Raw genomic sequence first — 27061 nt, forward strand, 5'->3', positions numbered from 1 at the left:
TCAGTCCACTTTTCTCACACTTTCGTTCCAAATCTGGTGTTCAATTACAGGGATTAATTCAGCCCACCAGTAAAGCCCAATTTTAAAAGGTTAAAACTGTAAAAGCCCACACTTGTGAGAAAAACTGTATGGGCCGAACTGCTAACTACGATTTAGCCCATACACCTAGTAGACATTAATTGTTAATGTTATGGATTTCAAATGGGCCGTTTAATGGGCTTTACAGTAGTTGACTGATTTGATCAATTCCTCCTTTTTCATGTGATGATTGGATGTTTGATGTGTTGCGACCATGGGCCATAAGCACTTGGCCCATGATGACTCGTTAGTGGCTCTTGCGCACACCATGGCTGAATGCACATCATTGCCATGGTGTCCCTTAAGGTCATTGGATGACCCTTCCTTTCTTGGTGGGCCCCACAACCCTAAAAAGGGATGTGTACGGAACCCCTAGCTGATTAAGGCCCACCAGAAATCTGACTTTATGAAAGTCAGTGGGAGCTACTTTGATTTGACCTAAATTAGAAACTAGGGCATAATTTTGTTCCCTCCAGCAAATATGAATGCATGTGATACGGAGATCCATATGATGGACTCTCGAAAGGCCTTCCGTCATTAGCACAATGATAGGTCCATCAGTAATGAGGAAACACACCATAAAATTGGGCTATCCATTTGCTATTGGATCTGTTAGAGTGTTTCATAAGATGATAGGGGCGTTATAGACCGATGTGGGAGGGGCTTCACTAGAAAATGGGAACTCTTTCACGGTACCTTGGCGTAACCTGAATATGATGGGTGTGCACTCACTGGATATAAATGTTTACCTGAAAACGGCTCTGAACCTTGTCTGACAAAGGCCAAAGGGAAACTCATCTGATGAGTGGATATGATCCGTCATAGAAAGGTGGTGGGGTTATGCAGCTGAAATAGTTGGCTTCACGCACCCCATGTGATTTCTCACATTTCCAAAGACATTTCGTCATCTCCGTCACTGAGAAAGGAGGGAAATCTTAGAGATGAATAAATGAGAATGGAATATAGATTAAAAGCCATATCTATGTAGGTAACTTAAATCAAACTAAGGTTGTGGGCTAATGATTTTGTTGTTTTATCAAAAAATGGCAAACGGTCAATTCGCAAAGCTTCTAGATGATAACAAGCTTAAGGGCCCAAACTATGCCGGCTGATACATAAATCTTATGCTGGTCCTAACTTTTGAAAAGTTAGATAAGGTGGTGAAAAATCCTGCCCCAGAGCGTCCGGGTGATAGGGCTTCTGAGGCCCGTAGGAGGGACTACCAAGATTGGGAGGATAAGAACTCCCTAGCCCGATGCTTTGTCATTGCCTCACTAGACAACTCAATACAGAGGCAGTTCGATCAGATCGAACTAGCATAGGACATATTGGATAGTCTAAAGACAATGCATGAAGAGCAGAACCGTTCTACTCGACAGAAAGTCCTAAAACTGTTCATGACTGTGCAAATGTCCAAGGGGTAGAAAGTTTATGACCATTGTCTTCGGATGATGGGCTACATTAACGAACTCGAAGCCCTTGGATCCGGGCTAGATCTTGGCATGCAAGTGGATGCCATCCTGAATTCTTTGCCCTCTTCCTTCAATGCGTTCACAATAAACTACAACATGAATAAGCTGAATGTTAGCGTCCAGAAACTCAACAATATGTTGCAGAGGACCGAGGATCTATTAAAGAAGGATGAGCCTGTGGTTATGCTTGCTGAAACTAACAAATCGAGCAAGAAAAAGAGAAAGGCAAAGAAGCCCCAGAAGAAAGCTGCCAAGCCCAAGAAGCAGAAGAAGAACAAGGCATCTGATGTCTGTCACTTCTGCAAGCAGACCGGCCACTGGAAGAGGAACTGTCCTGCCTACCTAGAATCTAAGAAAGGTAACGTCGAAACTTGTGTTATAGAAACTAATATGTTAGTTACTTCTGTGTCCTGGTGTGTTGATTCCGGGGTTTCAACTCATGCGTGTAATTCATTACAGGGGTTCAAATTTAGTAGAAGATTGAGTGAAGGCGAAGTGACACTACTTTTGGGAACAACTGCAAGTGTTGTAGCTGCGGCAATAGGAACCATAGAATTAGTTTTAGAGAAGGAGTGCTTGTACTTAAAGATTGTCTTTATGTACAAAACTTGAGAAGAAATTTGATTTCTGTTTCTAAACAGTGTGCTGGTGGATATACTGTTTATTTTAGTAATATGATTACTGTTAAATGAAATAACAAATTCATCGCATGCAGAGAACTGGAGAACGGTCTCTATGTTCTACACCCTTCTCTAGAAACTAACTTAACTGAAACTACGTCGATCGAAAATCCCAAGAAAAGAAAGCGTGATACAGTAAATTCCACGTGCCTCTAGCATTACCGACTTGGCCACATCGGTGTTGATTGAATCACAAAGTTAGTAAATGATGGTCCTTTGGATTTTCTAACTGTAAAAAATCTTCCCACTTGTGAGCCTTGCCTTCAAGGTAAGATGACTAAGCGGCCATTTAACGGTAAGCCTAAAAGATTTGCAGGCACACTTGATCTAATACATACTGATGTATGTGGTCCTCTGAGTGTTAGGACACGAAATCAATACGTGTATTTCATCACCTTTACAAATGATTTTTCTCGATATGGTTACGTGTAACTAATGAGACACAAGTCCGAGTCATTTGAAAAGTTCAAAGAATTTAGACAGGAAGTCGAGAAATAGTTAGGGAGAGAAATTAAGGCCCTTCGATTAGATCGAGGTGGTGAGTATCTCTCTGACGAATTCATGGACTACTTAAAGGTCAATGTGATAGTGTCACAATTAGCTCCTCCTGCCACACCTCAACTCAACGGTGTTTCAGAGAGGAGGAATAGGACTTTGTTGGACATGGTCCGGTCACTTCTCGTCCACTCAGAATTACCCACATCATTTTGGGGATATGCATTAGAGACTGCTATCTACGTACTGAATCGGATTCTAACCAAATCGGTTCCAAAGACTCCATATGAACTGTGGACTAGAAGGAAACCAAGTGTGAGACACTTGAAGATTTGGGGTTGTCCTGCACATGTTAAAAGAACAAGTGCGGACAAGTTGGAATCCAAGACCAGTCGTTGTCTATTTATAGGCTACCCAAAAGATTCGGTGGGTTATCTATTCTATGACCCAAGTGAGCAGAAAGTGTTCTGCAGTCGAAACACCCAATTCTTAAAAAACGACTACATCCTGGACACCCATCGTCAAGAAATAGTTCTTGATGATGAGAGCTTAGGTGCAGTGGGAGATGTCCCACAGGCTCCAAGTAGTGACCAACCTAGAAGATCTGCTCGGGGTATCCAGGCCACTAGTCCGATATGGTTATGACCAGGATAGTTACCTGGTGGAAGCCTTGACTAGTGAAGAGGATCCTGTGACTTATGCGAAAGCTATGTTAGGCATAGCTAAGAGGATCCCAGAAGTTGGTGGTGGCCATGAGAGCTGAGATGGACTCAATGGAGACCAATGGAGTCTGGACTCTAGTAGATCCGCCCTTCGGGGTAAAAGCAATTGGTTGCAAATGGATCTACAAGAGGAAGAAGGGCACCGATGGCAGGATTGAGACATACAAAGCTCGTTTGGTGGCGAAAGGGAACACTCAGAAAGAAGGTATCGATTATGAGGAAACATTTTCGCCCGTGGCCATGCTCAAATCCATTAGGATCCTGCTAGCTATAGCAGCATACCATAACTACGAGATTTGGCAGATGGATGTCAAAACCGCGTTCCTGAATGGAGATCTTAATGAAAATATCTACATGCAGCAGTTGCAAGGCTTCATTGTTGTTGGTCAGGAACACATGGTATGTAAACTTAATAGATCCATATATGGACTTAAGCATGCTTCTAGGAGTTGGAACATCCGTTTCGATTCTACTGTCAAAACGTTTGACTTTGTGCAGAATCCGGATGAGCCCTGTGTTTACAGGAAATCCAGTGGGGATAAGATCACCCTTTTGGTGTTGTACGTGGACGATATCCTACTCATTGTGAATGATGTAGGAATGTTGACTTCGGTCAAGGTATGGTTATCACAACAGTTCTCCATGAAAGATCGTGGAGAAGCTTCTTATATACTGGGTCTTCGACTCTATAGAGATAGATCGAAGCAGATAATTGGATTATCCCAGGCTGCTTACATTGACAAAGTTGTCAAAAGATATAGCATGGAGAACTCTAAGAAAGGAAATGTTCCTTTTAGGCATGGAGTCACTCTCTCCAAGAAGATGTCTCCCAAGACTTCTGAGGAGATTGAGGGCATGAGAGACGTTCCCTATGCCTCAGCCGTAGAGAGCATCATGTATGCCATGCTGTGCACTCGCCCGGACATAGCTCAAGCGGTGAGTGTGGTAACCAGATTCCAAGCCAACCCAGGGCAGGAGCATTGGACTGCTGTAAGAACATACTTAAATACCTTCGAAGGACAAAAGAGTTTTGTATGGTATTCGATGGTAGTTCACTACAAGTTCTAGGGTATACCGATGCCGATTTCCAGTCGGATCCAAATGATAGAAAGTCTATGTCTGGGTATGTTTTTATGATAGGATCGTGTGTTGTTTGCTGGAAAAGTAGCAAACAGGGGTCCACTACAGACTCCACAACCGAGGCCAAGTACATTACCGCAAATGAAGCTGCCAAGGAAGCCGTGTGGATGAAGAAATTCATACATGAATTGGGAGTGATTCCGTCCAGCACATCACCCATCCCGTTGTTGTGTGATAACAATGGAGCGACCACCCAGGCTAAAGAGCCTCGGGCTCACTCGAAGTCAAAGCACATCGAGAGGAAGAACCATGTACTGCGGGAGATCGTTGGTAGATGGGATGTTCTAATTCAGAAGGTAGCATCAGCAGACAATATGGCAGACCCATTGACTAAGCCACTAACACAGAAGGTGTTTGAGACACACGTGGAAAGTATGGGACTCCGGCTTGTACCGGATTGGACATAAGTGCAAGTGGGAGCTGTTAGACAGTTTTGTATGTCCTTAGCTTCAATCCAATTTGATGTACTTTTGACATTTAGTGTAAATAAACAAAGTACATGTTTGATTAATGTAGTTTGGTATATTTCTGTGTAAGACCCTAAAACTGGACACTTATAGAGACTCGTGTTAGTTTTAAATGTTCACAACCATTGGATAAGTCTGGGGAGATTTATCCTGCCAAAGCTGATACTAATGTACCACCAAGTGTTGGGATGGCTTGTCTCGGCCATCAGGGTAAGACCCAAGGCACATGCAGTATGGGATTGCTTGAATCCTTGAACCGGACCAGATTTCCAGTATTGCCCTAGACCTTGGAGACAGATGGGCAAAACTGGAAAGTTACGCCTGACTCCTGGACTCGATTATGACACTTCACTAGGTGTTGAATCGGGCTGTAATTGATATGTCAATCAGTGAGATCCTTAGTGGGGGTCAAAACCTGGACATGTTGGGGCAGTTTGAGAATTCATCTGAGTGAGTGATCATAGTGACAGGATCAGCCCCTTTGTCGGACAATGGTAATGATCGGGAATGCACTCTCTCTGATGGAAACCAAACTGCCGGCAGTTGATTTCAATTGTTGGAATTTTGTTTTTGCAAAATTAATATATATAAATATATATGTACGGTTTTAAAAGATTTGCAAAAGGTTTTAATTCCCAGGATCCATGTGAGTAGAGAGTGCGACACTGTTCCTTGCAACCGAGGGAGAGGTCTTCTCTTGTCGGGCAGTGCTTGATCATTAAGGGCTGAGAGGTTAAGTGTAAGACCATTTAGGATAATACTTGATGGGCTAATCTTGCACCTGCCCATAGTCCCTGGGTTTTTATAAGATGGCTTGGCCTAGGGACCACTTAATGTAAGTGTTGGGCCCACAGGGTCCATGTGATGGGCTCAAGGGGGTCACTGTGTTCTTCAGTGAATTCGATTGGGCCTTGTAAAAGAGGCTGGGCCGAACCCATGTGGCTGGTGTGTAGATCAATGCTTCGGTCCCACGCCATACAAAGAAGCCCAACTGGGCAGCAGATTGAAAACTAATTAAACACTGAACACTTAATGGGCCAAAAGCCCATTACGAGCTGGTCTAATATGATCACCCATCTATGGGGCGAATTTGAGATTAATGTTAGCGAAAGGATTGGGCATTTTACCTTATCCACTCTAGGAGACCAAATTCAAATCAGATTTGAATCTGGTAACCTCCTGATAAGATCAGGAGTAAACTAACTTAATCTGAAAATAGGATTAAGGTTATCCCCTATCCAAATATTGATTTGGACTGGGATAACTCCTAATTATGAGGATTTCTTAATCAAGAAGAGAGGAGGAGAAAATAAGGTTCGAATATACCAGATTTCTAACCAAGTTTTTTTCCAAGAGAGAAGAAAGTCTTCTGTATACAGAGATTAAATCTCACAAACTCCAGAGAGAAGAAAAACTATTCAGCCATCTTCGTTCCAGGAGTTCTCCTCCAGCCGCCGCCAACCCTTCTTGCAAGATTCGATCTTTGCAGGAGAAAGAAGTCAAGAAATCACTTCTTGACACCAGTCTTGCTGAAAAGACTGAAAAGGAATCAATGTTCAGAGTTTCTAGTGGGTTCTTGCAAAGGGTCTAGTGTGTAGGACGCACCTTGCTGGTTCCGTTCCATCCACAACTATGTAATCTTCAGCAGGAGCGGATCTTGGAATCTTCTTTGGGCATGAACATCAACTTTGGGAGATATTGTTTCTCCGGATCAGGTAAAATCCTCCCTGTTTGCTTTTGATTCAGATCTGGTTTGATTATGGTTCAAGTAGAATCCTTGAATATTGCATAGAAAAATTTTTGAAATTCGCCCACCCATTCCGCACCTTTCATGGCGTCCATCAGTTGAATCCTACCATTCTTTCAGACTCAGGGGCCGAAGTGGAGCTTCTTAGTATAGCGCAACCTTGCTACTCCTTGTTGGAGAAGATCTAGCTATTAGCAGCGACGGAAACTGAACTGGCTACTCCCTGTTGGCGATGATCTGCTCATCTTTGTAGACGGCGGGAACTGAGCGACCTGCACGAACTGAATCAAAGAACCCGAGGGTGTTTACCCGACGAGGTCACTTCGACGGCTAAGTCAACACTTAGTAGCGACCTGAAAATGATATTAGAGAATGGGAGAGCTAGACAGTAGGGGTTACCATCCCTTCTTTTTGCCTTCGGGGGGGTGAGGCCTTTATATACTGGAGTCCTCGCGGGTTTGGTGGAGTAGTTCCTGGATTCTCGCTGTGACAGGACCGACTTTTGTGTTAGGTGGGGATAAAGCCACCATCCGGTAGGTTGCCCATTTTCGCCTGACTCGGGGAGTGGGTGAGCTAATATAGCCGTTACAACTCACAATCCCGTAAAATACAGGGTACGGTGGTGAGCTCCTCAGGGTTGTCGCACGGTGATCGGTTTGACTAGGAGGCGAGCTGCCTGTGAAGTGTTGCATGTTGGCGAGTTGCCTAGTGGCGAGCTGCTTGTGAGTGTTACATGGTGGCGAACTGCTTAGTGGTGAGCTGCCTAATGGGGAGCTGCCTATGGCGAACTGCCTCTGGCGAGCTGCCTGTGGCGAGTTGCCTGAGACGAGATCGAGCTGTCTAGCTGTCAAGAGGCTGCACTTAGTTGGCATGAGGTGACAGGTGCCATAATGTCATTGGAGGGCCAAATCCACCCTCATCATTTGCCCCCCACTCCCGAGCTGAAAGTAACTCAGCTAAGGGAGTAGATTTCTCCTTTTGGCCCATAATTCGATGAGCTCATAAGCATTGATTCAGTTCCTTAGGTTCTAGGAGTGATTTGCAGTCCACTCCTGAACTCTACCCATGCCGAAAAGGCGATTGGGTCTTAAGTGCCCATGCGGAGGAGACGACTGGGACTTGTGAAGTGCCGAGCTCTCTACTAGTTTGGTACTTTTGCCCTTAGATTTTGGGAGCGACTTGTAGTCCACTCTCCTTGACTTTTCCCATGCCAATGAGGCGGCTGGGTCTTGTGCAATATTGTGGCCCTTAGGCTTTGGGAGTGACTCATAGTCCACTCCTGGACTTTGCCCATGCTGAAGAGGCGACTGGGTCTTATGAAGTATCAAGCTGCTTGCGAGGTGCTGGGCTAAGCAGGTGCCGAGCTACCTGTGATGTGCTAGGCTGATCAAGTGTCGAGCTACCTATGAGGTGCTGGGCTGCTCAGGTGCCAAGCTGCCTGTGAGGTGCTGGGCTGATCAAGTGCTGAGTTGCCTGTGAGGTGTTGGACTGATCAGGTGTCGAGTTGCCAGTGAGGTGCTGGGATGATCAAGTGTCGAGCTGCCTGTGAGGTGCTGAGCTGATCAGGTGTCGAGCTGCCTGTGAGGTGCTGGCTGATCAGGTGCTAAGCTGCCTGTGAGGTCGGTATTTTAGCCCTTAGGGTCTGGGAGCGACTTGTAGTCCACTCCTGAACTTTGCCCATGCCGACGAGGCGGTTGGGTCTTGTGTAGTAGTACAACCCTTAGGCTTTGGGAGCGACTCATAGTTCACTCCTAAACTTTGTCCATGCCGAAGAGGCGAATGGGTCTTATGCAGCAGCACAACCCTTAGGCTTTGGGAGCGACTCATAGTCCGCTCCTGAACTTTGCCCATGCCGAGGAGGCGAATGGGTCTTGTGCAGTAGTACAACCCTTAGGCTTTGGGAGCGACTCATAGTCCACTCCTGAACTTTGCCCATGCCGAAGAGGCGAATGGGTCTTAAGTGATGAGGAAGTCTGTTATCAGTCTGTCAGTTCGCTTCTAGGCCAGGCCGCCAGGTCGGCGCCCGTGCCAGGTCGTGCCAGGTCGGCGCATGTGCCAGGATGTCAGGCCGTGCGCGGGCTGCGCCAGGTCGCCAGGTGGGTGCCTTAGAGCTATGAAGCGAGAGCTTCAATTTCTAAAAAGGTGAGGACTTAGCTTTCTGGGAGAAGAGGACTTGGCTTTTTGTAATATAAGAACTTAGCTTTTGTAAGATGAGAACTTAGCTTTTTGTAGCATGTTCCCACAGACGGCGCCAATTGATGTAATGTTTTCTGGTTACGTATAATTTTTTGGCTAAGTACCTCGTCATCTCGTATGCTCCCAAGTGGCCTATGACTCAGGGGCCGAAGTGGAGCTCCCTAGCATAGCGCAACCCTGCTGCTCCCTACTGGAGATGATCTAGTTACCAGCAGCGACGGGAACTAAACTGACTACTCCCTGCTGGCGATGATTTGCTCATCTTTGTAGACGGCAAGAACTGAGGGACCTGCAAGAACTGAATCAGAGAACTTGGGGGTTCTTACCCAGCGAGGTCACTCCGGCAGCTAAGTCAACACTTAGTAGTGAGCTGAAAATGATATTAGAGAATGGGAGAGTTAGAGAGCAGGGGTTACCATCCCTTATTTTTTCCTTCAGGGGGTGTGGCCTTTATATACTGGAGTCCTTGCAGGTTTGGTGGAGTAGTTCCTGGATTCCCGCTGTGACGGGACATGCTTTCGTGTTAGGTGGGGATAAAGCTACCAACCAGTAAGGTTGCCCATTTCCGCCTGACTAGGAGGCGAGCTCCTCGGGGATATAGTTGTTACAAGTCACAATCCCGTAAAATGCAGGGTACGGTGGTGAGCTCCTCGGGGTTGTCACACGGTGGTCGGTTTGACTAGGAGGCGAGCTACCTATGAAGTGTTGCATGATGGCGAGTTGCCTAGTGGCGAGCTGCTTGTGAGTGTTGCATGGTGACGAACTGCCTATGGCGTATTACATGATGGTGAGCTGCCTGTAGCGAACTGCCTGAGGTGAGCTCGAACTGTCTAGCTGTCAAGAGGCTGCACTTATTTGGCATGAGATGCTAGGTGTCATAATGTCATTAGAGGGCCAAATCTGCCCTCATCATATTCAATTTAAAAAATATATAAATACAAATATATACAATACACATACATACAAAATAACACAAAATACAAGGTTTTGCATTTATACTCCTTCCAAATTGAGCATAAAATACAAAACCAAACGACTTTATAAGCTTTAACTCTTAGGAGACGGCCCCTTGATGGATACCCTAAAGTTTGATTATGGACTTCTGAATAGCTGAACATGGCCCATGTTAGAAGGTCAACGAAAAATTCTACTTCTTTTGTCATCCTAGCAAGTCTGTTGACATTATGGCATCTCGAGTTGTTTCCATTAGACCACGGGATTTCAATCAAATCAGCTGTAGAAACCTCCAATCCATGACAACCATTGCCCATGGGTTTCTAGCCAACATTCTAGTTTTCCATGTTTGGGTGGCTTTCGAGGAATGCAGGCCCCACTTGAGAAAGATTCATCTTGTTACCCTTAGAAAACAAAGATATATTTTATATCATTCCCAAATTTTGAACATAAAGGTAAAGCAAAAGCATACTAAGAAAAAATTTCAAGTGATTCCAGCTTTTACTTGGAATCACTCAGTAGGGCTGTAATCCGATCGGATCAGCTGCATTTACATGACTAATCATCAAATCTTTATAAAAAAAAGGCTGTGTTTGATTTGAAGGAAAAAGTAGAGAAAAGAAAAGAAAGGTAGAAAAATTTTTACAAAACTTATATAGCTTTTCCTAATTTTCCCTTCCTTTCCCTATGCCTTTTCCTTCAATCCAAACATAGCTTAGATCCACATTTACATTCAATTATCATGCTGCATTTTGGATCTGATTTGAATTTTATTATGTTAAAATGTTTAAAAATAATTATCTTTAACTATAATAATACTACTACTACTACTAATAATAATAATAATTCCATCGGTTCTGATTAGTGATTTGATACAAGATTTAACATTCAAATTCAGGATAATCAGATTCAGAGTCCATTAACAACCATGCGATTCATGTTGGAAAAAGCTTAGTTTCCCTATCAATGTCTTGAGTTTCCTAAATTCCAAGCTTTACCATTAGGGATCCACTGGAAAAAATCTCATCCTGCTTGTCAAAGAATCCAGATTCAGTCCTTGCAAAATTTGTCCTCATACCTTTAACACAACATTATGGAAATGCTTTAAACGCATGGTTGTAACTGATGTGAGGACAATGCGAAGACAAATGTTGTAATGACTGAATCTGGTCTACTTGAACCAATCGAGTGGTGGATCAGTTGATACCATGGTTTTTAAAATTGGACTGAACCAAATGGTCAGATTGGTTGACCCAAAAACCATTTGGGCAATAGGTTTCATCACCTTAAAACCATTCTTAGGTCAAAACCTATTAATTTAATCAATAATCCGCTGACCCAAGTAATTGAATTGTTGACCCATTGATCTATACAACAGTTTTTGGTCTTTTTAATTTTAATTATTTTTTAAATTAAACTGGATCATCTATTCAAACTGGATGATTGAACCATATAACCTAAAAACCGGTGGTCAAAATGATTTCTTGTCTGATCCAATTTTTAAAACATTAATTGATACGTTAGCTCTATAATTCCAATTCCCAACTTATATGCGGAATCTAGTCCCGCTATTACCACCCCAACCCCAATTGTTAGAGAACCACATATGGATAAAGTTTTATGTATTTGTAGGACCATAATACCCATTCAACTTGCTGGTAGCAAGGGGCCAAGGCCAAGGTTGAGGTGAAGCTGAGTAACATAAGTGTAGGCCGAAGGTTGCTGCTGGTAGCACAGCCGACGCGTTTTGTCAACGCGCAATTTCAGAGAGAGAGAGAGAGCGCTAAGTCGGAATTAGGATATCTAACTTCCTTTAGTCAAATGATTGACCTGATTCGCTGGTTCCAGGCTTCCAGCCATTCAGAAGTCAGAGTTTCTCCTTGGGACCCGTGGAATAATAGGTTAACATTCTCCTAATAATTGCATCTTATTATGAAATAAAATTTATATGTATGATATGTGGTACCAGTTTGGCGTTTTCTGGTCTGGCCGGTAAACCAGGAACCACCAGCGCTGGTTGATCGGGTAGGTTCAGTCACAAAACCAATTGATCTAGGTTAACCCATCATTTGATACGAACTTGATTTCTCAGGCAGTGTATTAGATGTGCAGCTTGGATTGGGCCAACTTGGCCCAACCCAACACACTTCCAAAAAATTAAGGTTCAATTTGGGCGGATTCGAATTGGGATTTTATGAAAATTTAAATGAATTTATATAATCAGGTATCCCGCTTGCACTCCTAGAAAAAATAAGATTGTGTGGGTTAGGGTTAAAAATATCGAATTGAAGGTCGGATTTAGGCAAGGGTTAGAGATCGGGTTAACAATGGACAAACCGGAATAACCGACCTGGCCACTTCTTTGGCTCAAAATTCTCTGATTTTTTCTATATTAATAAGCAAGATAAATAATTGCACTTTGTATTAAATATCTCAACTTGTCAAAAACCTAGGATAAATTGTTTTTTGTCCTCCTCGATTAAGGTGGAACTGAATTTATAAATGGAAAAATGAAAGCCATTTCCTTTGAATTGTGGAGCATTTCTCCAGATTTTCAAGTCAACTGCAATCCAGACTTCCATCGATTTTCATTGCTCATCTCTTGAATTCAATCAGATGAAGATGGGTTCCTCAGAGACCCAAGTTCTCGTTGAAAGTCTTCCCTCCGATTCCTCTGAAGAACAATTCCTAGCTTATGATGATGAAAAGATTCAACATCTTGTGCCAGACACACGGCCAAGGCCGAGTTTTCTCTCCATCATCCAAGAGCCATTTTTATGGCTCCGGATGCTCTGCAAGCAACTAAACACAAGCTTCGTCTTCGGTGTATTTTTGGTGTATGGCTTCAGTCAAGGCTTCTCCTGGTCATTCTTCAGAGTTGTGTCAGACTATTACTGGAAGGATGTTCAGAAGGTCCAGCCTTCCTCAGTCCAATTATATATTGGGCTCTATTACATCCCTTGGGTGATGAAACCCATCTGGGGTCTTCTCACTGATGTCTTCCCGGTCAGAGGTTATCGGCGCCGGCCATACTTCATACTGGCCGGAGTTGTGGGCATTGTTTCAGCTTTAACAATTTCTTTTCATGGAAAATTGTCAGCTTTGGTGGCGTTGGTTTGCCTGATTGGAATCACAGCAGGTGTGGCGATCGCCGACGTGACTATTGATGCATGCATTGCGAGGAACAGCATTGAGATGCCGTCGTTGGCACCGGATTTGCAGAGCCTTTGTGGGTTCTGTACTTCAGTGGGAGCCTTGATCGGTTACTCTACTAGTGGCATGTTTGTTCATCAGTTGGGCGCACAGGTGAGAGTTAATTTTAATTTTTTGCATACTATCTCTTTACTCATTTGATCAAATCTCTTTATTTTCTCTGAATCCTGAAAAGAGTGTCTGTGAGTTGTGTTGCAGGGGTCTCTGGGGCTCTTAGCGATCCCATCGGCACTGCTGGTTCTGCTTGGATTTGTGATATATGAGCTGAGGAGTAGTATGCGTTCTAAGAAGAAGGTCAGTTTTCCTTTCTCAATTCCTTCATCTTTGCCCTGAGATTAATTACTTGGTTAATTAATATTTGGAATTCTTCCTTCATAGATACATGATTTGGAATTAGATCATTTGTCCTCAATAATTGATGGGTGGGGTCGCCTATCCTTGTATCTTTTGATCAATTTTCTTCCTGTCCCTAATTCCTTTATCTATTAAAATAGTAAAATACCCGTTTATGGCAGTTGAAGTGGATGAACTGAATGACTTATTATTTTGTCATTAATAAAATAATTAAATAATTAAATATTTGAGAACATGATAATTAACCCAGTTTCAACTTCAGCCATTAAATAGTTCACAGCCTTCTTAATTAATAACTTATCAATTAAAACACAAAGTAATAAATCATACAGTTCGGCCATTTTAGCTATTACCAAGTCTCCCCTAACAAGTAGCAGATAAAAAATCATCCAAGCTTCATTTAAGATTTACACCCCAAATTAACCCACAAACTTTTTGTTTATTAATTATTATCAAGGGGTGTTCTGGATTTTAAAGGGGAGAAAGTTGGTCAATGGGATTTTGGTTTCTATTGACCAAGAATCCCATATTCATTTTTCAGATTTATGTGGGGACTAGGGAAAGTTTATTTTTCTGGGTACCACTTACGGGGGTAAGTGATGCCCATCTCTTAGGTGAATAAACGGGACAAAAATGCACATTTTAATAATGGATTTTTATGGATAAAATGGTCATTACCTTATTTACCTAGGAAATAAAAGAACATGAGTAAATGAACTTACCAGGATAAGTGTTTTCCATGAAAAACTTACCCAGATAAGTAATTTACCGAAAATCGAACATGGCCCAAAGATTGAAATATGGCAGAGTAACGTATGGGTGACTCCCCGATACATTTTTATATTTAATGTTTTGGGGTTTCACCTATTTCAGGGGTAAACGGGCCTTAAATTGATACCTCAGAACCAGTTTGAAAGAACAAAGCCTGTATCATGAAGACTTGAACCTTGATTAATATTACATGTGTATTTTACCTCACCTTATCTTGTTCATGACCCAAAACTGCCTTGCCTGAAAGTGATAATGAGCTGAGCCAGCCCGGTAAAAGATTATGTATATAATGTTGCTTATGTATACATGGGTTGCAGGCTGCATTGGAGAAGGTTGGGGGAGCAATTAATGGCATGTACAGGACCATGAAGATTCCTCAAGTGTGGAAACCCTCTGTCTATATGTATCTATCTCTGGCCCTTAGCATAAGCACTCATGAAGGCCAGTTCTACTGGTACACCAACCCAAAAGCTGGCCCAGCATTCTCTCAGGTCTCTCTCTAATACAAACTCACATTTCCATATTCAGATAATGGAGATATTCTTACTTCACTTTGCCTAAAACAATGCAGGAATTTGTTGGGATGATATATGCTATTGGTGCAATGGCTTCCATTGTAGGTGTCCTAATCTACCACAAGATTCTGAAGGATTACCCTTTCAGGACCCTAATCTTCTATGCCCAGCTCCTCCATGCAGCCACCGGCATGCTCGATGTCATCTTTATTCTCAGGTGGAACTTAAAACTTGGGATCCCTGACTACTTCTTTGTAGTTTTGGAAGAGTGTGTGTCTAGAATTGTAAGCAGAATAAGATGGATGCCCATGATTGTGCTAAGTACCAAGCTTTGCCCTCTAGGCATCGAAGGAACCTTCTTCGCCCTACTGATGTGCATCGACAGCCTCGGTTCGCTCTCCTCCAAGTGGGGTGGAGGCATGATTCTTCAAATGTTTCATGTAACCAGAACAGATTTCACAAATCTTTGGTTGGTACTCTTCATCAGGAATATGCTGAGATTTGCAACATTGAGCTTCATTTTTCTTGTTCCTAAAGCTGACCAATCGGATATTTTGATACCATCTGACCTACTGATGAGGGCTCAGGCTGCCCCAACCCTGAACACAGAGGAGGAAGGCTTAAAACTTGTCTCCATGAATGAGAAATTTGAAGCTTAAGAAGCTAACTTACTAGAGTTCCATTAGGAATGTAAAATGGTATCATTTGTCAAAATTCAATTTTGAAACCTGATCCGGTTCAGGCAATTAATCCAAATTGGATCAGATTATAATTGAATCAAATATGAATCCATCCCAATCCAAATGGATTCAACCTGGAAGCTAATAATATTTCAATATATGTATATATCTTTGTAAGGTTATACATATTTGTTAGTAAAATTGGTTTAAATGTTGTATTAATTTTATTAATCAAGTCTCAGAGATATTAGTTTTGACTGATTTTATTCATGATATATAACATCAAGTTCATTTTATTACTGAAAAATAATATTTTAATAATTTTTAATTTAACCTTGTTTTTGGTTTTATATAGTACTCATTAAAGGGAACTAGGGTGGGGACTGAGCAGGGTGCATACAAGGTCCACCGTGCGGACCGTGCCAGATAATATAACACAGTGAGGATGGATTTGATACGATAGCGTTGGCTTGACTACTGTGAGGTCTTTGGCCTTTGAGAATGGTTCACACGGGTCTCCTCATGCTAAAAGACCAATTTGGGCCCATTAACAAATGGCCCTCATAATCCCGCAACTACCCAATTTTGGGCATTGATTAGCCCATTAAAAGTAAATTTTTTGATCAATTGTAAAATACCAATAGAATGGAAGTTGCGTAAAATATCTTAGGGGTCACTTGATAACTGAAGTGGCTGAGCTGAAAAGTTTGTTGCTCGGATAAGATTTTTAAGGGGTTGGAGGCTCCTTAATGGCTGAAGGTGAAATTGGGTAAGTAACTATATCTTTAGACAGTGCTTGGTTTGAAGGAAAAGTAGGGAAAGAAAGGGAAAGGCAAGAAAACTTTTACAAATCTTGTATTAGTTTTCTTGCCTTTTTCATTCAAACCAAACATAACCTTAAATATTTTGTTGTTTAATTATTTTATCCACAAGAGCTGATGTGGCTGAACTTAAAATTGCTTATTGTTTTGTCAATTAGTGAATAAGTCATTAAGGAGCCTTTAGTGAAATCTTTAATTGCTGAGGCTGAAGTTGGATTGATTTTGGTACCCTTGAATATTATGTTCTTTAGTTGTTTTATTTTCATCCACTAAAAGGAAAAATAATAAGTCATTCAGTTCAGTTACTTCAGTGTGATCAAATGGTCCCTAATTCGTGCAGAAAAAGAATGTCAAAACCATTGTGATCTAGATTTTGAATGTTAATGTATAACTAGATGAAAAATATTGGGCATTTAGGGCTGCAATGAAGAATTTCAATTACATTGGGAGCGAGTTAGGGTTTGAGTACATTGGAAAACAAACAAATTCCCAACGAAACCTGACCCGACCCACTTAGGACCTTATTTGGGCACACCATAGCCTATCGAGCCTAACAACAAAGGCCAAGAACTTATGGACCCCAGATAAATTGGATGCAGAGGCCAGCATCATGTTATATGGGCCGAAAAACGCATCATAATATAGGGCATAAACGCAGTGATGCACTCACAAATACAAGCTATGTACATTGAAATCCTTAATTCATCTTCTTCTTTCTATCAATATGCACTTACAGCAAAGATAAGATAAAGTAAGAGCATACTTGGAAGTCGATGTGCCACTAAGAAATCTAAGAAATCCATATCACACCTTCCTAGGTAAAAATTGAAGAGTCCTACTATAATCAGGATTCTTCCACCTTCTCCAGTTCTTCTTAAATTTGGTGATCAACCCTAAATCTGCCACAGGGGGTTCTAAGTCCACCAAAATATCCAAAAAGTAGACATTTTTTAGGTCTTTGATCAGTCCTCCAACTCATCATGTAGTTGGCTAATCTATGGCTGCATGATGTGAGCACAAAAAAGGCTCAAAACCCTACTTTGATGCCAAGTAGAAATTTGCAGGAAAAAAATACTATAGAAAAAGATGAAGAAAGGAAGAGATTTTGTGATAAGAGAGAAGAAGAGAAAAAATAGAGAAAAGAATGAGAGAGCAACCAGATCTAGCAATCCCCTCTCAGTATTATTTATACTTAAAGTAAAAAAAAAAAAACAAGTACGATAATAATAATCCTTAATTATTATGAATATTTCGAATATTTTTTAGATAAGTAATTTTATATTTGTCTCTTCCAATAATTTAATATGTATTTAAGTAATTAGTAATCTTCTCTAAAATAATTTATAAATCTTTTTATTCATAATTATTGTAAATGATTTGATAAATTTCTTTATAAATAAACAATTTTACATTTCTTTTCTCATATAAATTTTGTGTTTTACCTAGTAAGAAAAATTAGCTATTATAGATAAACAATAAAATGAAATAATCTATGTTTAATGTCAAATGCTTAAAGACATGTTTTTAGTTCACTATTTCTAAAAGAAAAGTGAGATATAAAAATATCTCATGATTCTACCATATGCAAATGTAAAAATTATATATATATATATATATATATATAACATATTTACTAACAATGGATTATCTCTAGTAATTTATATTAGTTTAAATACTATTTTAGATCTTTAAAATGTTTTGTAGTAGCTTTTAAAAGTAATAATAATTTAATATATTCTCCGATTTTTATCATATGTTATTGATTCTTTTTTCTTCATGTTTATTATAATTTTTAACACCTAAATTAGTGAACTAATTATTTTGTATAGCCATTATATGTAGTTAATTCACCCACCATTTACTTTGATGATGGCCCAATAAGAGTTTATATATATGTAGTTAAGCTATGAGATAAGTGAAAAAATTTTAAATTTAATAAAAATAAAAATTCTATGTATATACATACGCATAATATAGAGAAAATAATGTACATGTATTTTTATCTCATAGTCATCCCATATTTTAGTAGGTGAGAATTTTATGATAACTGAAAACTTAAACAAAAAAGTTGGTTTCGGTTTGTTCGGTTCAGTTATATTGGTTTTAGATTTTACAATTTGGTTTATTAAATTTTGTTAACGAAAACATTTTGAATTTTAATATATAATATATATTTTGTATAATATGTAGATATAAATAATATATATATGATAGAAATGTGTTGCATTGAAACTGTAGCACCAAATCATGAGGATTATTTCATAGTAACCCCTAAATCTTGTAAATGTGAATGTAACCATAACAATTCAACAGCCACATTGGCACAAGCCCGGAACAAAATTTCGGTGTTGGATCGAGCAATTGTTGGTTGATGACCCAAAGAAATGACATACCCACTTGTAGATCACCTATCATCCAAGTAACTTGCCTAATCACCGTCCAATAATGCTTATAGAGTGCATGATGCTGGTCAAGAAGAAAAGAACAACCCATAATCGAAGCTAGATTTCAAGTAGTGCAAGATGCGCTTCACAACCTGCCAATGTTTAGTAGGGGGTCCATGCAAGAATTGACAAACACGACTGAGAATAAGGCATTGGGCCTTGTAAGTGAAAATATATTGTAACATTCCTACCAAACTCCTATATTCTCATGGATCGGTGAGTGGATCCCCACAGAACTTAAAAAGTTTAGATGTGGTTCCCATGGAAGAAGATAGAGGTGATCAATTGTATAGCGTTGTTGGATGGGACGGTAGCAGGCCTAAATTGGTCTTGTTAAGCTCCATGCCCAGAAAATAGTGAGTTTAACTCATGTCCTTCAGGGAAATTAAAGGTGTGTGACCAAGACTCAATAATTGAATTAACAATTAATGGTGACGAATTAGTGATCAAAACATCATCAACATGGACCAACATGAACATTGTGACAAACAATGTAAAAGTATAAATAGAGATGGATCTGAAACAAAACACCAAAAATCCATTTTAAATAAATGAAGGCTTAGTTTGTTAGACAGTGTATGCTCTTAACTCCAATCAGATTGATGTACACAAACATTTATTAATAAATAAATAATGTATGTTATTGTTTTATGTTAAATTTGTATGTTTTTATTAATTATTCCTTAAATTGCACACTTATGAGACTTGTGTTAGTTTAGAATGTTCTTAACCATTAGATAGACTTAGAGACTTTACCTTGACAAGGCTGACACTAGTATGTTGTCGAATTCGTAGAGCAACTTGTTTCAATTGCTAAGCTTGGACCCCAAGCATAGATAATGGGCATTTAGAAAAAACACTAAACCCGGACTAATTTCTAGTTATGACCTGGACTTAGTAATAGATGCATAAAACTGGAAAGTTTTACTTGACCCTAAACTTGATTATGATACTATAATAGGTATTGGACTAAACTATCTTTGATGTGCCCCATCAAGGGTAAAAAACTTAGGCATGCTAGGAAAGTTTGGGAAATTACTTGAGTGGGTGATCATAGTGATAGAATCGACCATTTTGTTAGACAAAGTGAAAATCAGGCTTCGCAGTCTCTCTAATAGAAACATAAACTATTGATAGTGAATTTCAACTTTATTTTAAATCTGATTTGCAAAATAAATTTATATGTTATATTACTATTTTAAAAGGTTTTAATCTTGAAATCCATCCGAGCAGAGAGTGTCACACTACATTTTGTAGTTAGGGAAGATATCATTCCCTATAGATAGTGCTTTGATGATTATGGGCCAAGAGGTTAGGTGTAAAAGACCATTATAGGGCTAATTATTTGATGGGCTTTATATTACATTTGTCAATTATCCTTCGGTCTTCATGGAGTGGGTAAATCCAAGGATCATTCAAGGTTTTTAAAACCAAATCGGACAACGAATCGGTCAGGGGTCTAGTTCTCGAGTCGAACAATCTGACCATTTGAACCAAACAGGCGATCCGTTTTAATAAAAAAATAAAAATAAATAAAAAATGGCCAAAAGTATTGGACGGCTTGAACAGTTCAACTGCCCAGATCAACGGTTTACTGACCAAATCAACAATTTTTGGCAAAATAACGATTCTGGGGTAAAACCAATCCCTTAACTGGTTCTCAGGTTTTCTAATCCAACCTTCTGATTCGGTCTGGTTTTAAAAACCATGGGATCATTTATGCATAAATGTTGGGCCCAAATTGAGCCCAAGGCGATTAGGCTAGGGGTTCATTACTTGTGCAATGAATTCAGCCTAATCTCTTCTAGAGGTAGGGCCGAACCTTATGAACTTGTGTGATACCTTTGTTGGTCCTATAATATTTAGGCCCAAAGTGGCCATACAGCACCTTGAAATGTGAACCATTAGAGAAAATGGGCCTAAAGCCCATTAATAATATGATTAGTTAAGTGAATTATCATGTGACTTGTATTGAAAATGGGCATGGATCTAGGTATGGAGCACCTATCCTCTTAAGAGGGATATATACTAAAAGGGAATGTGCCATGTTAGCATGTCTTTCCTTGCAGGAAACCCCCATTCTAATTTTCTATTTTTTAAATCTATATAATTATTCCAGCAACTTACCAAATGAGTATGAAATAAAGCTAATACAGACACATTTAGACTTCCAAAGCATCTCATGCCCACGTCTTAGACTCCAAAGAAGGCACAACTCTTGTTAATACTGTGCATGCTAATAGCTTCAACATTTGGTAGTTTGGGAAACCAAACGTCTTAAATAAGCATAACCTTTTGTTGAAAGATGTGAAGATTCTTGAAGCCAAGGTTGTGCATACCATGGTGTTGTGTTGCCTTTGCATTTTGGGGGCCTCATAAGCACTACATGAAAGCCATTCACTGATGTTAAAAGAAAAGGCAAATTCTGCTAAGCAGAGAATTAAAAACATTGAAAGGAAAATTAACATTACAAAGAAGATTACAACATATTTTCCATAAAAATACTAATTTGGATGAAGTAGGAACAAGCAAAGCTAATAAACAATAAGAAGAAATTCAACTTAGTGTGTGTATAAGAGGGATGCGGTTGAAGAAGTAGTAGAGGAAGACACACCACCAGAAAATGAAGTTGAAAGATCATATGCATTTAGTGGTGGAGCGTAGTAGGTGGGCACCGGCATCCTGGGTGGGAGAATGGGCAGTGGAGCTTCAAAACCAAGAGCTTGGATCACTTGCTTAATGGAAGGCCGGAGGTTGCAATCTGGGTGGACACACCATAGCCCAACAACCATCAAGCACTCCATCTCTTTCTCATCAAAACCCATATTCACAAGTCTTGAGTCTGCTGCTTCAAGAAGCTTTCCTCTTCCATAGAGTTCCCACACCCACTCAACCATCCTCGCTTTACTTGCTTCTAAGCATGGTTCAACTGGCTTCCTTCCACACGCAATTTCTAGAGCAACAACTCCATAGCTATAGACATCCGATTCCTTGCTAGACTTCCCGGTTAGGACACATTCTGGAGCCATATATCCCATGGTCCCAGCCAACACAGTTGTTTGTGACCCTTGGCCATGGTCTACAAGCCTGGCCAGGCCAAAATCCCCAAGTTTTGCATTGAAGTTGGAGTCCAACATTACATTGCTGGATTTAATATCTCTATGCACGACACACTGTTCCCACTCTTCATGCAAATAAAACAATGCGGAGGCCAAGCCAAGCGCTATCTTGTACCTTATCTCCCAACTCAAAGAGTGCTTTTGGCCAAACAGATGGGAGTCAAGGCTACCATTGGGCATGAACTCATAAATCAGGAGGAGCTCATTTCGTTGATGGCACCAACCAATGAGTTGAACCAAGTTTTTGTGCCGCAATTGACTAATTATCTTCACCTCGGACATATACTCCTTAATCCCTTGTTTTGATCCTTCGGAGACCTTCTTAATGGCTACCTCCAAGTTTAGATCACTTAGGAAACCTCTATAAACCCCTCCAAATCCTCCCTGTCCAAGCTTTTGTTCCTCTACAAAATTACATGTAGCTCGGACCAAGTCACCATACGAGAACCTTTTAGGTCCAACTCCCTTTCCAAATTCAACATCCATAGGATCATCAAGCTCCATATCATCGTCATCCTCTTCTTTCATTCCGGCCCTCTTCCTCTTCATCCATATGATGAACCAGACCCCACCCAAGCCTATTAAGGTTCCTAAACCCACAACCAATCCAATCACCAATACTGTCTTGTTTGTCTTCTTTGCCTCCCCCATGTTCATATCAGGTCCCCCATTCTCGACCGTTGAATTAGACTCTTTGATCTCCAAACTTGAGTTAAATTCCCAAGAATGAATTTGATGCAACTCAGCGAATGAACCAGTGGAAGCAGAAATACCAACAGTAACCCATTCTGGTAAGAAATTCCTTAAATCAACATCATAAGAAAGGCTAGAATTCTCGTTATATATTGATATATCAGCGTAAGTACAAAAAACACTCAATCGTTTTGTAGAAGAATTGTAACTAATCAAAGCATTAGTTTTGTTAGCATACTTGATACCACTAGGCAATGGCGCGGTATTCACAGAACGAGTAGAGTTGATATCAATACCTACATGAGGGTAATCTGGATCCCCTGCAGCAGAATTTTGATATGTATCGAACTCCACTGCAATAACTCGATTTTCTGTCTCGTTGTAACCAAAAACTCCAAGATGCTCCCCTGATGGGTAACCAGGGAAGGTTGAACCGTTTGGAACAAGGAAGAAAGCGATCCCATCTCCACTATTAGGGTTATTCATGGAGTTAATGGTGAAGGATAAATTGGTTGTGAAGTCTGTGAGGATTCCAGTCTTGTTGTCCCAGAGACGAACTGGGTGCTTGTATCTCACTCGACCATAGCTACTGGTTATGTTTGCATCACGCTTGTTTGTGGTGAGGTCGATGACATCGCTGGAGATAGAAACATTACCATCTTGGATTAGGTCACTTGTACTAAGGTCAGAACTAGGAAATTTGAAGGATAATGGAGTTGCAGAAGGGATCAGCAATAAGAGAAAGATGGAGATGCCGAGGAAAGAAAGAGGAATCGTTGTGCCGCACAGAACCATAATGGGAACTTGGGAAGCCTGTCCAAATGCTTGAGACTTGAGAGAGCAATTAAAAAAAGACGAAAAGAAGAAAAGCCCGGATTGAATTCCCTCTACCGGCGAAGTGCTTGTAGAATTGTCTTTGTTTTGGTCTTCACTCGTTTTGGCAAAGACCAAACATAATAATTTTAATATCGATGATAGAAACATCACAACTGCCGATGAGGGATGACAAGGTCGCATGGTACCCCATTGAGGAGGTAAGAGTAGGGGTGTCAATTGAACTGGAATTGGTCAAATCTGATGCAGTCTAATGCGAGTCCATTACAAATGGACCTGGTCAATCCAGTTCAGTGAAAATTTTGGATCATTTTGGACCGGTTTAATTTAATACTTGGACCAACCAATTTGTTCAACTTCATGTTAATTTAGATTGTTTCCAATTCAAACCTAGTCCATTGACACCTATGTTTTTATCTTGGATCAATGGACCAGGATATTGGTTCAATCCAATATAAATTCATTACAGATGTCCAATATATCTTATTGGTCCATCTAGTTCATTTAAATTTAATATATCTTATTGGTCCATCTAAATTGATTTTGATTTGGATAGAGTTCAACCTAAAACTGGTCCATTGACACCCCTAGGTAGGAGAATGAGCCAACCTGTAGATATAAATGTAGATTCTCTAGATGTGCATTTATGGGAAATCTATTTATCTTCAGAAATGCATTTCTCATGTTTTATGGCTACGTTTGTTTCGGGTGGAAAATTGAACTGGGGTAAACTTTACACCCTGGTTCGATTTTACCGGCGTTTGGTAAACATTTTGAATTTTATTTACATCAACAATCGATGTAATAAATACATCGAAATTATCGATGTAAAAGATAATCGCTCTTTCTTCATCTTTCTTCTCCTTCTCTCTCACTTTCTCTCGCTTTCTCTCTCTCTCTCTCTCTCTCTCTCTCTCTCTCTCTCTCCTTCTCTCTTCTTCTTCTTCCCCCTTTCTTTTTCTCTTTTCATCACTGCCGTTGCATTGCAGCGGCAGATTTGAACCCACCTCCGAAGGGAGAGCTGGAAAGGACCTAAATCTAAACCACTACAACCAGTTGAAAGTTGGTTCAGGACTAGAAAACAGACATCATCTCCCTCTCTCTCTCTCTCTCTCTGATAAATCTCTTGCTGCAACAAATCAGAAAACAACGTAACCTCCATTTATGTTAATGTAACCAAACAAGACGAGTGTAAATGGGCACAATGACCGGTCCATATTTTACACTCTCATTGAAACATCATATCTCAACTCCATTAGTGTAAAATTACATTTACACCGAAAACAAATACAACCTATAGAAAAAAAATAACTTATTTTAGAAAGTGGTTAATTACTCTTCTTTTGTTTGTTAGTTAAAGTTAAACAGTAACTATTTTATTCCATTATGTATAAGCAACTTTCCCTGTAAAGTAAATAGTTTTGTATCCAAGTAAGAGAGAGGGTAATACTCATCCAAATACTCCAAAATTATTCTTTTTCATGGAACCTATTAATGCTAAAAAACAAAACACACTTTAATTGGTCAGCTCTTGCACTAACAGATTTACCCACCCCTTTTTACCAAAAAATCGAACAGGGTATTAATAATAGCAGAAGTTGTTCAATTAAATTACTTATTACTTTGTCTTTTAGTGCATAAAATAATTAAATAAATAAAATATTGGAGGGTGTAGTAATTAACCTGCCCTACTTCATTAATTTTAAATAGGAGCGACAACAGGACGGGGATCCCGACCCCAATCCCTGATAGGGATAAAAATTTTCTTCCATCTCCAATCCCCAATGGAGGCTGGTTTCCCACAAGAACCCAAATCCCCAAAAATTTTTATTTTTAATAGAATTTTTGAAAAACAAATTTACTTAAAATAAAAAAATTAAAATATAAATAATATTTTAATCATATTTTGGCATATATAATATAAATAATATCATATATATAATAATGCATGTAATATAAATAATATTTAATATATATATATATATATATTTAGGGACTAAAGTATTGGTATTGGGTATTGTATCGAACAACTTAGATATGGATACGGATACGAATACAAATACGCTTAGAAAATGCATGGATACGGAGGAAAATATGGAAACATAGGAAAATGCATAGAAATTCCATAAATATATTAATAATATTAAGTTTAATGTCAAAATAATTATAAATAATATATAAATACATAGAAGCTTAATGGTATATATAAAGAAATATACTAAAAATAATATAGTGAAATGCATAGATACTATGCAATTTTATTGATAGTGCATCAATCAAGAATCTAAGACATATTATATAGATTCTTAAAAATTAATACATGCCAAAGCCATTATTATTTTATTTTCTATATATTAAAGTCCAAGGCACAAAACATATGCAACTATTCTATTTGAATTACAATGTTATATTTCTATTTTGCTATTTTTAATAACAATAACAAAAAATAAAAATAAAAAGTCAATTCTTAAATGTTTGGTAAACAATATTTTCATTTTTTAAAAAACAAATATGTTATTATAAATTGTAAAGTAAATTATTAATTAATAATTTATAAAAAATATATAATCTTACTTAAAATATATCAAATGTAGTAAAATTTTGAAGATACATATCATATGAAAATTCATAAATTTTAATTATTGAAATAAATTTTCCATTATTAATATTTTTATTTTATAAAATTTCTAAAATAAAACGTTATTTTATTTTTATATAAATGTAGATTATTGGAATTGACCAATTTAATTTATGTTATATTCACAAATATTTTGTAAATAATATTTTTTATTTTTTAAATAGTAAATAAATTATTATTTAATGAAAACTAAAATATTAATTTATAATTTATAAAAAAATTGAATATACATATAATGTGCAAATTTATAAATTTTAAGTAATAAAATAATTATTCTATTAATAATAATTTTATTTGTATAAATTTCTTGAAATTAAAAACCAATTTTTGGTGTATATATATATATATATGATAAATTATTTATTCCATTGTTCATAAAATATTAAATTTAAAAATTATTCCTTTTAATTTATAGTTGCAGTTGTTGAATATTAGTATATATTGTTTATTTGGGTTGTGTGTAGACTACTAAACTTTAATGTTGTAAAAGATTAATGTATTTCTTTTATTATTAAAATGTGGTAGGTGGCTTGATGGTTGAAGAGGCATATACTTTTAGTTATTGCATGACTTTAGTTTTATGTTCGAATCACGCCAGCCTCATTTTTTTTAAGTGAGATGCAGTTTGTAGTTGTCTTATAAAGCATGGACGTGGACGACAGGGACGTAGTCATGCAATAACTAAGATAAGTATGGACGTAGTCAGTGCAGTGCGTATTGGATCGTATCGCTCGATACTATAGAATATGCACCAATAGCGTATCATATCGATACACACGACTACTAAGATAAGTATCCAGTCATGTATCCTAAGCCAGTGAGATCCGATACCAATATGATACACCTCATATCGAGCGAATTGTATCATTATTTTAATCCTTGCATATATAAATATATATATATATATATATATATTAATATCTAATGTAAATAATAATAATAATATAAATAATATTAACCGGGGTTAGGGTTAGGCAGGGACTTCATTCCCCATCCCCGTCATCACTCCGCCAAAACAATCGCTAACT

General features: G+C 38.9%; 2 protein-coding genes across 3 annotated transcripts; one reads left to right on the forward strand and one right to left on the reverse strand.

Moving 5' to 3' along the window:
* Window positions 1-12462: 12462 nt before the first annotated feature.
* Window positions 12463-15741, forward strand: LOC148869764 (putative folate-biopterin transporter 6). The gene is made up of 4 exons (XM_088973549.1): window positions 12463-13257; window positions 13363-13458; window positions 14607-14780; window positions 14861-15741. The coding sequence occupies exons 1-4, from the start codon at window positions 12568-12570 to the stop codon at window positions 15461-15463; spliced, it is 1563 nt and encodes a 520-aa protein (XP_088829675.1). The 5' UTR covers window positions 12463-12567; the 3' UTR covers window positions 15464-15741.
* Window positions 15742-20831: 5090 nt separating this feature from the next.
* Window positions 20832-23489, reverse strand: LOC148869765 (L-type lectin-domain containing receptor kinase IX.1-like). Of its 2 annotated transcripts, XM_088968621.1 has the most exons (3): window positions 22858-23489; window positions 21364-22656; window positions 20832-21131 (listed from the first exon to the last, which is right to left on the reverse strand). In XM_088968621.1, the coding sequence occupies exons 1-3, from the start codon at window positions 23354-23356 to the stop codon at window positions 20995-20997; spliced, it is 1929 nt and encodes a 642-aa protein (XP_088824747.1). In that variant the 5' UTR covers window positions 23357-23489; the 3' UTR covers window positions 20832-20994. The 2 variants fall into 2 exon arrangements, with proteins under 2 accessions (XP_088824747.1, XP_088824746.1); XM_088968620.1 differs by having other exon boundaries at window positions 21364-23476.
* Window positions 23490-27061: the final 3572 nt, after the last annotated feature.

Source organism: Nelumbo lutea, chromosome 2 (assembly GCF_056320005.1).
Source record: "Nelumbo lutea isolate HS-2025 chromosome 2, American lotus-T2T, whole genome shotgun sequence".
Taxonomy (NCBI): domain Eukaryota; kingdom Viridiplantae; phylum Streptophyta; class Magnoliopsida; order Proteales; family Nelumbonaceae; genus Nelumbo; species Nelumbo lutea.

Coding starts and splice junctions, on each gene's coding strand:
- LOC148869764 (XM_088973549.1), top strand. CDS start 12,568: ATGAAGATGGGTTCCTCAGAGACCCAAGTTCTCGTTGAAAGTCTTCCC. Junction 13,258..13,362: donor TTCATCAGTTGGGCGCACAG/GTGAGAGTTAAT, acceptor GTTGTGTTGCAG/GGGTCTCTGGGGCTCTTAGC. Junction 14,781..14,860: donor CTGGCCCAGCATTCTCTCAG/GTCTCTCTCTAA, acceptor AAAACAATGCAG/GAATTTGTTGGGATGATATA.
- LOC148869765 (XM_088968620.1), bottom strand. CDS start 23,356: ATGGTTCTGTGCGGCACAACGATTCCTCTTTCTTTCCTCGGCATCTCC. Junction 21,132..21,363: donor TTCAACTTCATTTTCTGGTG/GTGTGTCTTCCT, acceptor GCTTTCATGTAG/TGCTTATGAGGCCCCCAAAA.